The sequence below is a fragment of the Miniopterus schreibersii genome (assembly GCF_964146895.1).
Source record: "Miniopterus schreibersii genome assembly, chromosome: 18".
Lineage (NCBI taxonomy): Eukaryota > Metazoa > Chordata > Mammalia > Chiroptera > Miniopteridae > Miniopterus > Miniopterus schreibersii.
In genome coordinates this window covers 14,824,779-14,840,686 of record NC_138121.1, presented here as the reverse complement: position 1 = coordinate 14,840,686, position 15,908 = coordinate 14,824,779, and the positions used below count along the sequence as shown (strand labels likewise).

The 15,908-nt window shown below is 40.6% G+C and overlaps 1 protein-coding gene across 1 annotated transcript in view; it reads right to left on the bottom strand.

The window, feature by feature from the left end:
* The window catches only part of NFATC3 (nuclear factor of activated T cells 3), an 81,639-nt gene extending 68,632 nt beyond the window's left edge, over positions 1-13,007 (bottom strand). Inside the window, 1 exon segment of the mRNA XM_081119223.1 lies at positions 12,590-13,007. Coding sequence (XP_080975349.1) covers positions 12,590-12,692 — 103 coding nt within the window. The 5' untranslated portion in view covers positions 12,693-13,007.
* Between the last annotated feature and the right edge of the window lie 2,901 nt (positions 13,008-15,908).

Sequence of the window (15,908 nt, the reverse complement as noted above, 5' to 3'; positions counted from 1 at the left end):
TTTAGAGCAGTTTTAATAACAAATCTAAAAATGTTTTAAATTTTAAATCTGAAGTGCAGAATAGCCTGTGAAGGTCAAAAATCAAACTGTAATCAGCACAACATGGAAGGGAGTTGCTAAAGAGAAAGGCCAAATCCTCAGCACTTAAAACCTCAAACTACAGGCCTCTTGACCTCTAGGTCCACAAGGAAGCAAAGAGAAGAGGCCCAAAAGAGCCAAATTTGGGCCTAGCACAGTTAGCTGTATAGACACTCTATTGGCCTGGCTGTATTACTGCTACAATTTAAAAATTTTTTTTTTTTTTAATTTACTGAGTTTAGAGAGAGAACAGGGAGAGAGAGAAAGAGAAATATATGTGCCCTGATCAGGGATCGAACTAGCAAACTTTATGTATCAGGGCGATGCTCTAACCAACTGAGCTTCCTAGCCAGGGCTCCTCACTGCTACCATTTTAAAATCTCTTGAGGAGGCAAGGAGTAAGAGGCATCCTCAAGCAGCCATTTTGAGCCAAAAGCAGAAAATCTAATAACAGTAATACACATGCGACTTGTAAACTCTGGCTCAGATATGTTTGATTCCATGTGTTTGCCATGAGTATTGGTTTCATCAAAGGAAAAATTAATATTTCTGTATTAAACTCCGGGAGTAGTGGTGAAACAAGTGGCATAGTAGGAAGAGCCCAAGTCAGAAAACCAGGGTTCAAATACCAACCATTCTACTTTCCAGATGGTCAATTCTATATGCATTCGTGTTTCCTCAAGTATAAAATGGAAATACCATGGGACTTGGAGATAATGTATATAAAAATATCCTACACATTATAGGTACTCAATGACAATGAATTAAATATTTACCTAACAGAACACAAACAAAAAGAAACAGTTACAAAAATGATCAAAATTATAGGATGTGAAAAAACCTCTAAGATTTTCAAGCAGAAACTAAGCTATTTACTGGAGAAGAACATAAGACTAAGAGTCAGAGGTCCTGGGTTTCTGTTTTGCAACTAACTAGGTTAAATGACCATGGGCAAGTCAACTTGAACCTCAATTTCTTCTCATAAAATGAAAGGATTGACTTAGCCTGAAACTATCCTGTGCTTTTTAAGCTATGTTACACAACCAACAATAGTCATGAATCTAGAACCCAGATCTAGAGCTCAGTACTACCTCAAAATGATGTTTCTAAATTGCCTCACACAAAAAAACTATGAAATAACATGTGGAAGGGTTCAGAAAATGAGTGAAGGGAAAGGTTTTATGCTGGGACTGAAAAAAGATGAATAAAATTAAAGAGGAACACTTCCAAGCTCTTTCTATGAGGCCACCATTAGCCTAATTCCAAAACCAGATAAAGACAATACAAAGAAAGAGAATTACAGGCCAATATCCCTAATGAACATAGATGCTAAAATCCTCAACAAAATATTAGCAAATTAGATCCAGCAATAAATTAAAAAGATCATACACCATGGCCAAGTAGGATTTACTCCTGGGACGCAAAGCTGGTACAATATTTGCAAATCAATAAACATGCTACATCACATAAACAAACTGAAAGACAAAAATCACATGATCATATCAATAGACACAGAAAAAGCACTGCATAAAATCTAACATCCATTTTTGATAAACACTCTCAGCAAAGTGGGAATACAGGGATCATACCTCAACATAATAAAGGCCACATATGACAAACCTACAGCCAACATCATACTCAATGGGCAAAAACTAAAACCATTTCCCCTAAGAACAGGAACAAGGCAGGGGTGTCCACTTTCACCACTGTTATTCAACACAGTACTGAAGTCCTAGCCGCAGTGATCAGACAAGAAGAAAACATAAAAGGCATCCAAATTGGAAAGGAGGAAGTAAAACTGTCATTATTTGCAGATGACACAGTATTGTACATAGAAAACCCTAAAGACTCCATCAAAAAACTACTAGATTTAATAAATGAATTTAGCAAGGTAGCAGGATACAAAATTAACACCCTGAAATCTATGGCATTTTTATATACCAATAATGTACTCTCAGAAAGAGAAACTAAAAAAAAAAATCCCATTTACCATTGCAACAAAAAAAATAAGATACTCAGGAATAAATTTAACCAAGGAGGTAAAGGCCTGTACTCGGAAAACTACAGGATGTTGCAAAAAGAGATAGAGGAAGATATAAACAAGTGGAAGAATATACCATGTTCATGGACTGGAAGAATTAACATCATTAAAATGTCCATACTACCCAAAGCAATCTAAAAATTCAATGCAATCCCTATTAAAATACCAACAGAGTATTTCACAGATCTAGAACAAACACTTTGAAAATTTATATGGAACCAAAAAAGACCCATAATAGCCACGGCAATCTTGAGAAAGAACAACAAAAGTTGGAGGGATCACAATACAAGATATCAAGTTATACTACGAAGCCACTGTAATCAAAACAGCCTGGTACTGGCACAAGAACAGACATATAGATCAGTGGAACAGAACAGAAAACCCAGAAATCGACCCAAACCATTACGCTCAATTAATATTTGACAAAGGAGGCAAGAACATACAATGGAGTAAAGACAGTCTCTTCAATAAATGTTGTTGGGAAAATTGGAAAGGTACATGCAAAAAAATGACATTAGACCACCAACTTAGGCCATACACAAAAATAAACTCAAAATGGATAAAAGACTTAAATGTAAGACATGAAACCATAAAAATCCTAGAAGAAAACGTAGGTAGCAAAATCTCAGACATCTCTCACAGCAATATGTTTGCTGATACATCCTAGGGCGAGAGACACAAAGGAGAAAATAAACGGACTACATCAAAATAAAAAGCTTCTGCACAGCAAAAGAAACCATTAACAGAACGAAAAGGGAGCCCACTGCATGGGAGAACATATTTGCCACTGATACATCTGATAAAGGGTTAATATTCAAAATATGTAAGGAACTCACACAACTTAACAAAAGGAAGACAAACAATCCCATTTAAAAATGGGCAAAGAACCTAAATAGACACTTCTCCAAAGAGGACATACAGATGGCCAAGAGACATATGAAAAAATGCTCAAAGTCACTAATCATCAGAGAGATGCAAATTAAAACCGCAATGAGGTATCACTTCACACCTGTCAGAATGGCTACCATCAATAATGGCAAGGATGTGGAGAAAAGGGAACCCTAGTACACTGCTGGTGGGAATGCAGACTGGTGCAGCCACTATGGAAAACAATATGGAGTTTCCTCAAAAAATTAAACATCAAACTGCCATTTGACCCAGTGATCCTACTTCTAGGAATACATCCTAAGAAACCCAAAACACCAATTAGAAAGAACTTATGCACCCCTATGCTCATAACAGCACAATTTACAATAGCTAAGATCTGGAAACTGCCCAAGCGTCCATCAGTAGATGAGTGGATAAAAAAGCTGTGAAATGTCCATGGGTCCACATTTACACAATGGAATACTATGCAGCTGTGAAAAGGGGTATCTTAACCTTTGAGACAGCATGGAGGGGCCTGGAGAGTATTATGCTAAGTCAAAGAAGACAGTAAGAGAAAGACAAGGACAACATGATCTCACTCATATGTGGAATATAATAAACAAAATAAACTGATGAACAAAATAGATCCAGAGACATAGAAGCATTAAACAGACTGAGGGATCTCAGAGGGAAGATGAGGGTGGGGGAGTGGGTGGGGAGAGATTAATCAAAGAAGTTATATGCTTATATGCATAACCCATGGACATAGACATTGGTATGGGGAAGGCCTGGGGTGGTGTGGGTGCGGGGTGGAGGAGGTCAATGGGGGAAAAAAGTGAACATCTGTAATATTTCAACAATAAAGATAATTTTTTTTAATTAAAGATGATGAACTTGATATTAATGTACAGAGTGAGGGATATAAAACAGGTGGAGTACAAAAAAGGAAGACCAATGAGGAAGGAGGTTACAAAAAGGAGCAGAAATTGAAGATAACCTTAGCTGTGACTTACAAAACTGAATTTAGAGTTATAAAATATGAAGAAAAAATTACACAAATCCAAACAGGAGATGACCAAGACTTGATTTTGAACGTAGAACAGAGAGAAAGGGGGAGATACAACTCATTTTCAGAAAGTGGCAAAATTTAACAACCAACTAACCTACTAAAAAACAATGATAAATTAATTCCAAAAAAAATTTAACGTATTAAAAAACAACAGACATAGGAAATATGGTTTGAATAACAAGAACATCCCAATTAACAAACCGTTTTAGTATAATCAGAACTATGAAACCATCTCCTAGAGCTGGTTTTCAAACCGAAGGTAGTGATCTATTAGTGAGTCATAAACAATTTTTTAATATAATGAAAAAGAAAATGTCAGCGTAATGCCATAGCGTAAATGTAAACGCTATGTGAAACTTCTATCTGTTTTCTGTGTATAAATATGTATGGTTGCGCTAGGCTGAAATGTTAAATGTATTTTTTATTCTACATCTTGGTCAAAAAGGTTTCAAAGTCCTGGCTGTGTAGCTCTCAGTTGGTAAGAGCATCATCCAGATACACACCGAGGTACAGGTCCCAGCTCGGTCAGGGTATATACAAGAATCAACCAATGAAAGCATAAATAAATGGAACAACAAATTGATGTTCTCTCTCTCTCTCTTTTTCTCTCTTCCTCCCTCCCTCCCTTCCTCTAAAAATCAATAAATATAAATAAAAGATTTCAAAACTTTGTATTATGAAAGTTTTCAAACAGACAATATGAGTCCCCATGTATGTATCAATCAGCTTCAACAATTTCTGGAAGTCATTTTTTCCCTGAATGTTATTTTTAATTGAAGAACCTTTATTAAAAGGAAGTTAAAACCATGAAGTGTTGATAACACAAGAAATAGCAAATTTCCTTAATTTATTATGTTGCAATAAAAAAATTTAAAGTAACATTTAGATAAAAATTTCTATATTTTCCCCAAAGACTTTCCTTAAGTAAAGGACAAGATTAAAACTTGTATCCTTTAAAATATTCAATATGATCTCACAAATGGCAAAATGAAAGATATAAATTTCAGACCTTGTTTGCTCTAAAATGTTCAAATTAAAAAAACTTGTATTTTTGTGAGTTAACCTCTACAAATGATGTAGTAAGATTAAAAATCTAGTTTTAAAATTAAGACCAAGTTCTCTAGTTTCATTTCATCATAAATTTAAAAGTTCAAGTGAATTGACAATACTCAAATATTAGACTGATGGATACAAGCAACACAATCAAACATTAAATTTTTTTTTGTTTTCCTTTAATCCTCACCCAAGAATATTTTTTCCATTGCTTTTCAGAAAGAGTGGAAGGGAGAGAGAGAGAGAAACATCGATGTGAGAGAGACACATCGACTGGTTGTTTCCTGCACTCGGCCAGGGCTGGGGATCAAACCCATGAAGGTGGTACATGCCCCTGACCAGGAATCAAACCTACGATCCTTTGGTGCGTGGGCCGACACTCCAACCACTAAGCTATGCCTGTCAGGGCTAGAAATATTTTTATATATGACACAAATCAACATTACTGAAAAAAGTTATCATTTCAAAGCTCACACAATACTACCTATTTTCTAATTAAAATAAACAGCAAAGCTGTTTGATAAAGAAAATGTAACAAAAAATTAAGAAATACAGAAATTTATTTTAAGACAATGAAAACATATTTTAAAACATTAAAACTCTCACCTGCTTCTGTAACATAAGACATACTGAAACCATACATTTTGTCAGAAAATAAACCGTTCAAGTTACTTCTCTAGTGTACCTGGGACTTTCAGGCTGTCATAGACATGTAGTTCCCTTACATACCAGAATACCAATGTTAACTAGAACTGTCCCAATGATTAAATTTCAGCTATCAATTCAAAGAACAATTCACAGATCATACTATAAATCTTATAGGTCCAATTGTTCTTTTCTAACGTTTACCAAAGTGCCCTAGCCAGTTCTGCTCAGTGATTAGAGCATCAGCCCATGGCCTGAAGGGTCCCAGTTCGATTCCAGCCAAGGGCAGGTACCTAGATTGCAGGCTCGATCACCGGTTGGGAGGCATGCTGGAGGCAAACAATCAATGTGCCTCTCACAATGATGTTTGTCTCTTTCTTTCTTTCTCCCTTCCACTCTCTCTGAAAAGCAATGGAAAAAAATATCCTCGGGTGAGGATTCAAAAATAATAATAATAAAATAAAGTTTACCAAAGTAAAGCAAACAGGTGAGAGTCATGCAATATAATTATATAAACATTACCAGATATGAGGACATATACGCTATGTTTGAGTTAAAATTATGGCCATTAATAAAGCTTGCTCCTGCTTGTGACTCTCCTAAGCCTCCCTGAACAAACTCACTCCTCTTAAATTCCACTGTTACTTGAACCTCATATGGCATGCCTGGGCAAATTTGATGACTTGGATTTTGTTTTAGAAGCCAGGCTTCTTGCCAAGTCTGCTGTGTCTACTCCCCTAACCCACCAGGACAGCTTTAGACAACACCTCCCTTATTTATGTTACTGCTGTGAGCAAACTACAGCTTACTATCAAATGAGGCTCTACTTACTCAGGTTTCCTATCTCTTAAGAGTAATGCAATTGACTTCACTGTATTATGCCTTCCTCAACCCTGCCTCTTATTTAAAACAAAACACCACCATATTGAATCATCAACTCCTCCTCAATACTAAGAAGAAAAGGACACATTCAACTTCACAATCACTAACACAACTCATTATATGTTCTTAAAAGATTTCCACTTTATATATCAGTATTTTACTTATTACTCTCTCAAGAAAAACAGCTCCACATTTTCTTTTAAAAATGTCGTTCTAATCACACTTCATTGAAAAAATAAACATAAGAGCAAAACTCAAAAGCAGAGCTCGGGGTACATATAATTTTAGGCAAAGTTTACTGGTTGCCACAGAAAGGCAACCATAATAATAAACTGATTCTACAACTTACCCTGTATTAGTATCTTAAAGCCCTTAAATGCTTAAGAGACAGGGCTTACTAGACCTCCCCCCACAACTTCTTGGTCATGTACATAATACTCAAGTTTTAATTTTTATATCATCTAATAAAACTACTACAGTACTCAGTCTGCAAATAGTTTAGAATATATGTCAAAATATTCCTTCTGAATCAGCAAATAGGAAAATCTAAGAAAACACAAGCATAGCAATGCTCTTACATAGCAATACTCTTTTAACAAAATATGTGCCCTGGCAGGTTTGGCTCAGTGGTTACAGCATCAGCCTGAGGACTGAAGGGTCACAAATTCCCCATTCCCCATCTCTACTGGGGCAGGTGTAGGAGGAAACCAATGGATATTTCTCTCTCTCTCACCCTCCCCCCCTTCTCCCTCCCTTCTATTCTCTAGAAATCAATGGAAAAAATGCCCTTGGGTGAGGATTAAAAAACAACAACAACAAAAAAAACAATTATGACATGGAACTTTTTTCCTTGATGTTCCCCCGTACTAAAATACATTTATTCACTAATCTCCATCACAAAATTCTGCTAATACCCCCAGGAGCATGCTCTACCTCTATCAAAAAAAGGGTCAAAGAAACATAACATTAAATAATTCTTCCAAATTAAATAGTGAAATGTTACATTGACTCAATCACCAAAACATTTTCTGCATTCAAGTCTAAAGAAAAAGCTGACCTATGGTACGAAAGTAAGGCTCAGCAGTAACCAAATCCTCCTGCACAGTACCTAATGCACTGTACAAACACACCATTAAATTTCTACAGGAAACCATACAAGCTACTTCCCTTTTTTCATACTGATTTAAATATCCAATTATACTTAGTATGGTTGGCAAATCAACCATCTTCACACCATACTGAGTCAGAAACAACTTCATTCAAGAAAGTAGAAAGCATAATTAAAAGCATACTTATATGAGAAAGGAGGCAAAATTGAAAAGAAAACAGCATTAAGAGGATAAAATAAAAATATCTACTACACATATTCCAACTCATTTAAGTAAGGTTTAAATGACTGGATCTCCAATATGTTTTAGTTTAGCATAGGGAAAAAGGGCCTAGGAAAGAGGAGTGGTTTAAAAATAACCTATCAACAGTTGTGTGTTGTGTATGTTTTAAAGAAATGTTAACTACCACCACTTAATAAGCACCACTGGACCAAGGACTGTGCCAAGAGCTTTAAATAGTACATTATCTCATTTAACACAAGATAAAACAGAAATGTTGAGTAAAAATTATCAATAAACACTGAAAAATAAGAAAGTAAAGTTATCTAAGAGACAGTAAATTATAAACACATGAATCAGATTTCCAAGCACTACACAAAGTAAATGCACTACAGATTAAAGCCTAGACAATGATCTAGGAAAAACTCAACTTTGTATATGAAATAGTTGGGTATTAAAGTGATATCTGACAAAGTTACAAATATCATAAAGTAAGTTTCTTACAAAAATACATAGTGTATCTAAGATATTTCTCCCCTTTTAAAAAGTGGCAGTAGGTAAGATACTACACACAGTATAACACACACTCCTCCAAGTGACTCTCATTCAGGACTAGAAAGTCAGTATTTAGTAATGAACAAACCCTGAGAATGAAACTTTGAATTTGAAAAGTAAAGATAGTAACATCAAACTAACTTAGAGATATACAATCAGTACACTAAAATAGAACACCAGAAGCTGCCCTCTATAATGTCAAATAATGTTAACAAACTACATTAAACACTTGCCAATTTTAAATTCTCTATTACTGAGGTATATCTTCATTTTGAAGCTAGGTAAAAGAAACTTCAAACAAAATAGTTTGATTCATTTTTAACTGTAAAAATCAAAACTAGCAGCACTGTCCTCACAGTATAAAACAAATAAAAAGCTAAAGACTCTAAGGTCTTAAATTCTGTTTCATGGAAAAATCTCAAAACACCTCAGTAAGCAAAAAATCTTAAAAAGTCAGTCACAAACGTATCTGACATTATCAAGTATCAAATCATCTAATTTGTTCTTTAACAAGCTTGCTTAGGACATTCACTAAATCCAGTCCTTTGACTTGTCTTCAGTCTCCATCTTTTACCCCCCTCCCCAAATACTTTTCAAAAATCTTCTGAATGGAAATTAGATGTGATACAAGTACTCTCAAATCTTTAGAGATGGAAAACCTGCAGCCCAAAATTACCAAGATCTGCTGTCTTAAGGATCTGACCAATAAAAGCCAGTGAACTGAAACAAGTCTCATCAACATCCTCTACCACAAAAAAAAAAAAAAGTGAGCACTGACTCAAAACTTAAGCAAGTATTTATTCATTAATTCAACAAATATTGGGTGCCTACTGTGTTAAAGGCACTATGCTAGGCACTGATAATACAAGTATGAATAAGTTATAGACACTGCCTCTGCCCTCATGGAACTTGCATTCTAATGAGGAAGAGAATCCAAAAAGAAGAAAAAACACTGTATTAATCCAATACTGACCTGAATTCTACCAAGCAATTTTATTCTCATGGCCCACTTTACTGCATATTATCAAACTAAAAGCATGTCAGTCAATTCGCTTAGTTTCTTCAAACTACACATGTAGTTATGCTTATTAAAATGAAAACTAATTTTGTGAACCAATCATTTTGAAACCTTAGCTCTGAATATATATGCTTCCCAAGAGAATTTAAAAGTTAGCTGCCAGGTATTCACAACTGCACTATTCACCATCAATGGATGAATGGATAAACAAATTGGGGGATATATACAATAGAATATTATTCAGCCATAGAAAGGAATGAAGTACTGATATGTTCTGCAACATGGTTGAACCACAAAAACACTATGCTAAGTGAAAGAAGCCAGACACAAAAGGTCACATATGTATGATTCCATTTATATGAAATATCCAGAATATGTAAATCCACAGAGACAGATCCCAGATTAGGGACTGGGCTACCAGGAACTGGGAGGGGGTTGGGGAGAACACGAAGCAACTGCTTAATGGGTTTACGGTTTCCTTTTCAAGTGATGAAAATAGTTTGGAACTAGACAGAAGTAGTGATTGCACATCATTGGGAATGCATAAAATGCCACTAAATCATTCACTTTGAAATGGTTTATGTCATGTGTATTTCACCTTACTTTAAAAAAACTTTTAAAAAAATAGCTACTAGAATATTTTAAAGAGAACTTTTTTGTCACAAAACTACTCAAGTTTAACTTTGGGAATTTCAGTTATAAATCAAGTTTCAAACCTCAACTTTTTTTTTCTTAATCCTCACCTGAGGATATTTTTTCCATTGCTTTTTCAAAGAGTGAAAGGGAGAGAGAGAAAAAACATCGATGTGAGAGAGATGCATCAATTGGTTGCCTCCAGCACCTGCCCTGCCCAGGGCCGGAGAAATGAGCCTGCAACGGAGGTATGTGCAACTTGGCTGAAATAGAACCCAGGACCCTTTAGTCTGCAGGACGACACTCTAACCACTGAGCCAAATCAGCTAGTGCTTAACTCGTTCAAGGGCCCATATTAGTATCAAAATGGTCTTTTGGGCTTTTCTGGAAAAAAAAGGAAAAAAAAATCATTTCTTGGCCCTGGATGGTATGGCTCAGTTGGTTGGGAGGCCTCCAGTATCCCAAAAGGTTGCCAGCTGATTCCCAATCAGGGCTCATGCTGGGGTTGCAGGCTCCATCCCCAGTAGGGGGAGTGTAGGAGGCTACCAATAGATGTTTTACATTCACGTTTCTCTCTCTCTCTTCTCCTCTCTCTAAAATTCAATTAAAAATTTTTTAAATCATTTCTTAAAAAGTTTTCATGAGTTTTAAGTGTTATTCAATATTCTGGATGTACATACAATTCCTGTTTACATGATGACAGTCCTTATGATACTTCTTTATTCCTCGTATGTTTGGGCAACATCTTTTTATTTATTTATTTGTTTATTTATTTTATTATTCATTCATTCATTCATTGGGGGAGGGGGGTTCTGAGTAGAGAAGAGCCTTAGAAATAGACCCTGAGCTGATCAATCCTAATAACTGCAGATAAACCCAGCTTTGTGACTTACCTATATCCCAAAACCCCAGCTGACTCTAGGCTGCCTTCCTTTGTTTGCTTTTTAACCTGGACCCCAGCCTGGTTAACATCTTTATTGATCATCTATTTGGTATATAATGTTCTCTAATCAAGTTGGTGCCCAATAAGTTTGATGATATCAACTGTTTATCTTCTTTACAATGAAAATCCTCACTAACTGTTTTTATTTTGTTAAATCCCATTAATCTAAATACAATTCAATGCCACCTTCTCCACAAATGCAACTTTTCCTCTTTCTACTTCTATTATAACATTCACAACCATTCAGTCTGCCTAGCAGCAAAATTATTTGGGTTATGTGCCCTCCAACCCCATTTCCCAAGCTCCCTGAGGGGCCTCAGTCCTTTTTGCATCTATAACACTACAAAGTACCTAACAGTACCTTCAACATAATGCTCAAATGATGTCAGTGGAATTGAAATTAACTATTGTAAATTATTTATTATGTTGAAAAAGACATCTATGTATAAAGACTAAAAGGACTGATATGACAAATACAGCCCAAAGAATCCTTACACCTAACGTTTGGATGTTTTTCAATGCAACTCTACAGAACAATGTGTTGAACATCAATATGAACAGGAAGTAATTCACCTAATACCCGGAAAGAATAGGGATTAGTTTTATCCATCTACCTTTTAAAGCTCGCCTACATATGTAATAGGGAAAGTGAACTTAATGAACCACAGTATTTCAAACCAGGTCACAGGAGAGCTCTAAGTCCCCAGCCATCCTGTTTCTATTTCCTGATTGGTCTGACCTCCATGTATTATGGTGCCCAGCCTTCCCAATTCACGATCGTCTTTAAAACATCTTCGGAGGTGAACTTTTTCTTAAAGTAAAAGTTGACTTCCAGAACTTTCTACAATTATGAACAAAGAACCCCACTTTCTTCTAATCTCCCAAAACACTTTGCACTAGAAAAGAAACCTAGTTTTCAGAAAGTCCCGTTATAAGTTGCACTTCGAATTAAAAGTGAACCATAAACTTGCACAAGTGGAACTTAACACGATAGCATTACTCTCCCAGGAAAGTAGATTTAACAGACATGTGCACGAATTTTAGAGAGCTCCTACAAACTTCAAGAATGCGTATCTTTCATATAAAGATTTTAAAAGACTAAGTATAGATGAAAAAACAAGTGCGCTTACACTTCACAGGGACATTCTCCCCACTACGCTGGCAAAGCAGCGACAACCAGACGCCACTTGGGCAGTGGCCCCGACCCTCGGCCTCCAAACCCCAGGAGTCCAACTGGCCACAGGAGTCCCGGAGTCGAGTTTCCCACTAGTTCGTTCGCTTCCAGCCAAGCCCGCGGCCACTTCCACGTCGCTGCGACCCACACGCCTCCTCAACGGTTTAAATCCGCTCTTCACTCACCGCACGCACGCACACACCGTGTTCCCAGACACCCGACGACCAAAGGACCAGGGAGAGGACGCGCTCGTGCGAGCAAGAGGAGCGAACGCTCCTCGGTCCCGACCGGCCAGGCACCCACCTGCAGGCCGCGAGCCCGGGGGCGGCGGCGCCGGCGCCCCTTCCTCGCCAAAGACGAGTTTGAAGTCGAGGTCGTCGTGGGCGCCACAGTTTGCAGTAGTCATCGGCGTGGCCCAGGGTGCTGTGGCTCCTCCTCAGGCGGCGGCGGCAGCAACAGCAGCGACGGCTCCTCAGCGCCGCTTCATGCCGGGCCGCGCCGGCCAGAAGGTAGCGGCTCCGCGACAAACTTTCCGGTCGGGGACCGCGACGCCGAGCGTTCCGTTCCGAACTCTAGAGCTGGCCGCGCGCCGAAATGCACCAAGAGCTGCCGCCACTGCCAGAGTCGCTGGTGCCTAAGCCGCCACAGTCGCGGTAACCAACATTCCCCGCCCCGCAACAGCCGCTGCCGCCGGCGCGCTCCCGCGCCCAGCCGCGCGCCTGACCCCGCCCCCTATCGCGCGCCCGTCTGACCAGGAGGCCCATAAGCCCCTGGCGCCGTGGCCTAACCCGACAGCCCCGCCCTCTCACCGGCCTACCGCGTGACCCGGTCTCCCGGAGAAGGAAGTCACGTGAATACGGAGCTGGCTAGCCCCGCTACCTCTTGGGAGTTGTAGTTTGGCCTCTATTCCCTGTCTAACTTCTAGCCAGGCCCGCTCACCCGGGTGTACAGTCGATAGCCCTAATTGGATTGAGGAGCCTATCACCGGCCAATTGGAAAAAAAAACTTTATTAGGCGAATCTCACGTCGAGGAAGGACGCCAGAGCCTTGAGGCCATGGGTTCGGTGACAAACTGCTGCAGTATTACTCTTTTTGCCTGGGTTTGGGGAAGGCATCAGGGGCCCGGAGGGTTACGTGAACGCCACTCAAACCATCATACCGCACCCCAAGCCTAATAGCGGGGTCGAGGAGGCGGGAACCAGACCGAGCCTGGGTGGGGCGGAGCCAGAACCCTAAGGGTCCCGAGTCTGAGCTCCGCGTCGCTGTAGACCCACCCCTACGGGGCAGGCCCCGCACTTCCTTGGCGGCGCCTTTGTCTGCCCCTAGGAGAGCTGCTCCCTCGAGCACTGGCGGCGCATCAGAGGCCTCGGCGAAGCCCGACAGGCAGGGTCTGCCCCGTGCTGGAAGTCGGAAAGCCCGTCGTGAACTCGCGACGCTCAAGGACTCGTGACCTGTGCGTCTCAGTACACACGAAAGCGGGAGGGATCCGGTTACCCAAACCGAGTGGCTGTTAGTGGGGAAGTGACACTCTAAAGAACCGTTTTCACTCTTGGCCCCTCCCCGGCAGGCCAGTCTTTCTGAGACGATCCAGGACTCCTCCTCCTGGGGCCTGGGATGGAGGCCGTTCCCGGGGCTGCTAAACCAGGCTTGTTTACTTACAACTGCTCGGAGGCGAAGGGTGGACAGGGGAGCTGGAAGAAGCGGAGGTGACCAACTCCCTTAGCTACAGGCCCCACAGGCATAGAGCCCTACAAGCCTGTTGCGGACAAACGCAGTGGGGATGCAGAGATAAATTAGTCTCCTTTCAGGGGTGGGGGAGAGGCCAGCAAATCTATAATCACGGTGAAAAGAGATTAGGGCTGTGCCAAAAGCTCAGAGGTGGTTCATAATCCCACTGGATACAAGTTCTCCACAGGGCCAAATTCAAATTGGAGATATGTACAAGAGGTGAGCAAGATGGTTCCAGACAGAGAACAGATTTCTGTAGACTTGGAGACCAAAAGTAACTTCAGTGAGAAGTCAAAGGTAAGGCCAGATGAATGGACAGTGCTGTAGGCAGCTGCAGGGTATCTAGATTTTATCCTGAGGGCCGTAGGGAGCCACAGAAGGGTTTGGAGCAAGGTACTTCCATGTTCAGAATTCTGAATCACTGGATTGAATTGGGAGTGGGGGATGTTAGAGGCAGAAGAGGATGTCTTAACAGTGGTCAAGACAAGGGAGCAAATGGCATTAAGTGGGTGTAACATCCTCACAATAAGCTGTTCTACTTTCAAAGGATCTCCAACCTTGAGGGGCTGAGAGTACAACTTAGAGGCCAAAGGCCACACTAACTTTGCAAAGCCTTCTGCCCCAGGCAGATGGCTGGCCTGCCAATTAGCTGGCATGGTATAGTAAAATGCCCCAGAAGATTGTCCAATTCATCTCCCCCTCCCCATAAAACAATGCAATTTCAGGATATGTTCCCCTGCCCCCACACACATACCTCCTATGTTATCATCTGGATGGAGAAAATGGACCTTTATCTAGCCTCTCTGCCCTCCAAACATGACTTTACCTGAACCAGGGATTCAGCCAGCCAGGCCAGGGAAAAGGCAAGTGGGAGACTGGTCCTGTCAACCCCACTGATAGGAAGGGACCACAGAAGCTGTAGATAGTTTGAAAAGTTAACCCATTCATCAAATACTGAATGATGCAGTGTTCTCAGCCACTGCACCTAAAGAAAACTTAGAAGGGGTCAGGTCTTGAGGAAGGTCTCTGGTCTGGAGGAAACTGAGAACCCTATGATGGAGTGATGAGGACTGGGGCAGGGGAGGGCACTAACTTTAGGAAGAATGTCACCACTTTTGTAAGAAAGGCATCAATGGCTGGAAGCTCTGCAGGCTGCGACAGGGCCCCGCCACCACATACACACACCAGTACATGAACTCTGTCCACCCCTTTTCCTCAGTTAGGGCCAGGACCTCCCCCATGAGCTCTTACTCAGGCCAGCTCCAAAGCTCTTAGATGGCAGGAGGCCACCTGACTCACCTCCAGCCTTCTGAGAGCCCTGTGAAACCAGGAAGCTCAGGGGATCAGTGCAGTAGATAGAACCCTAGACTGGGCCAGCTATGTGGGTCCCTGTATGCCCCCTCTCCCTCCTGTGTGAATGCCAGCCAGGTCTGAAACTTAAGTAAAACCATCTGTTTCATCAGTTGCCCCAGGCCTGGCTCTGAGCCCCCACTGCTGAATGCTCTCCTTTGGCCCTCCCCACAAGCTCGTTTGATACTTCTGTGCCTGCTCACAACCCCTATGACGAGGCTTGCCATAGGGGACACAAGAACTGCCCTTGAGCAGCTCCAGTCTACAACTGAAGAAAGTTAGTTGCTGAAGTCAGCACAGGGTGCTGAGAAGTCAGGGTCAGCACTTTGTCCTCAAATGCTAGGCTAAGGAGTTTGGACTTGATTCAAAGGGCAGTGAAGAGCCATGGAAGAGTTCTGAGCAAGAGTGACACCTGGAAGGAACTAAGAGTGCAGGACTGCAGGGGTAAGAGGTTCCCCATTTATCTGCACAAAGTCCAGACTTCTTGCTGTGGTCTTTGGAAGACCTGCCACCTTCTCTAGCCTTACTCATCCCTCCCTCTGAT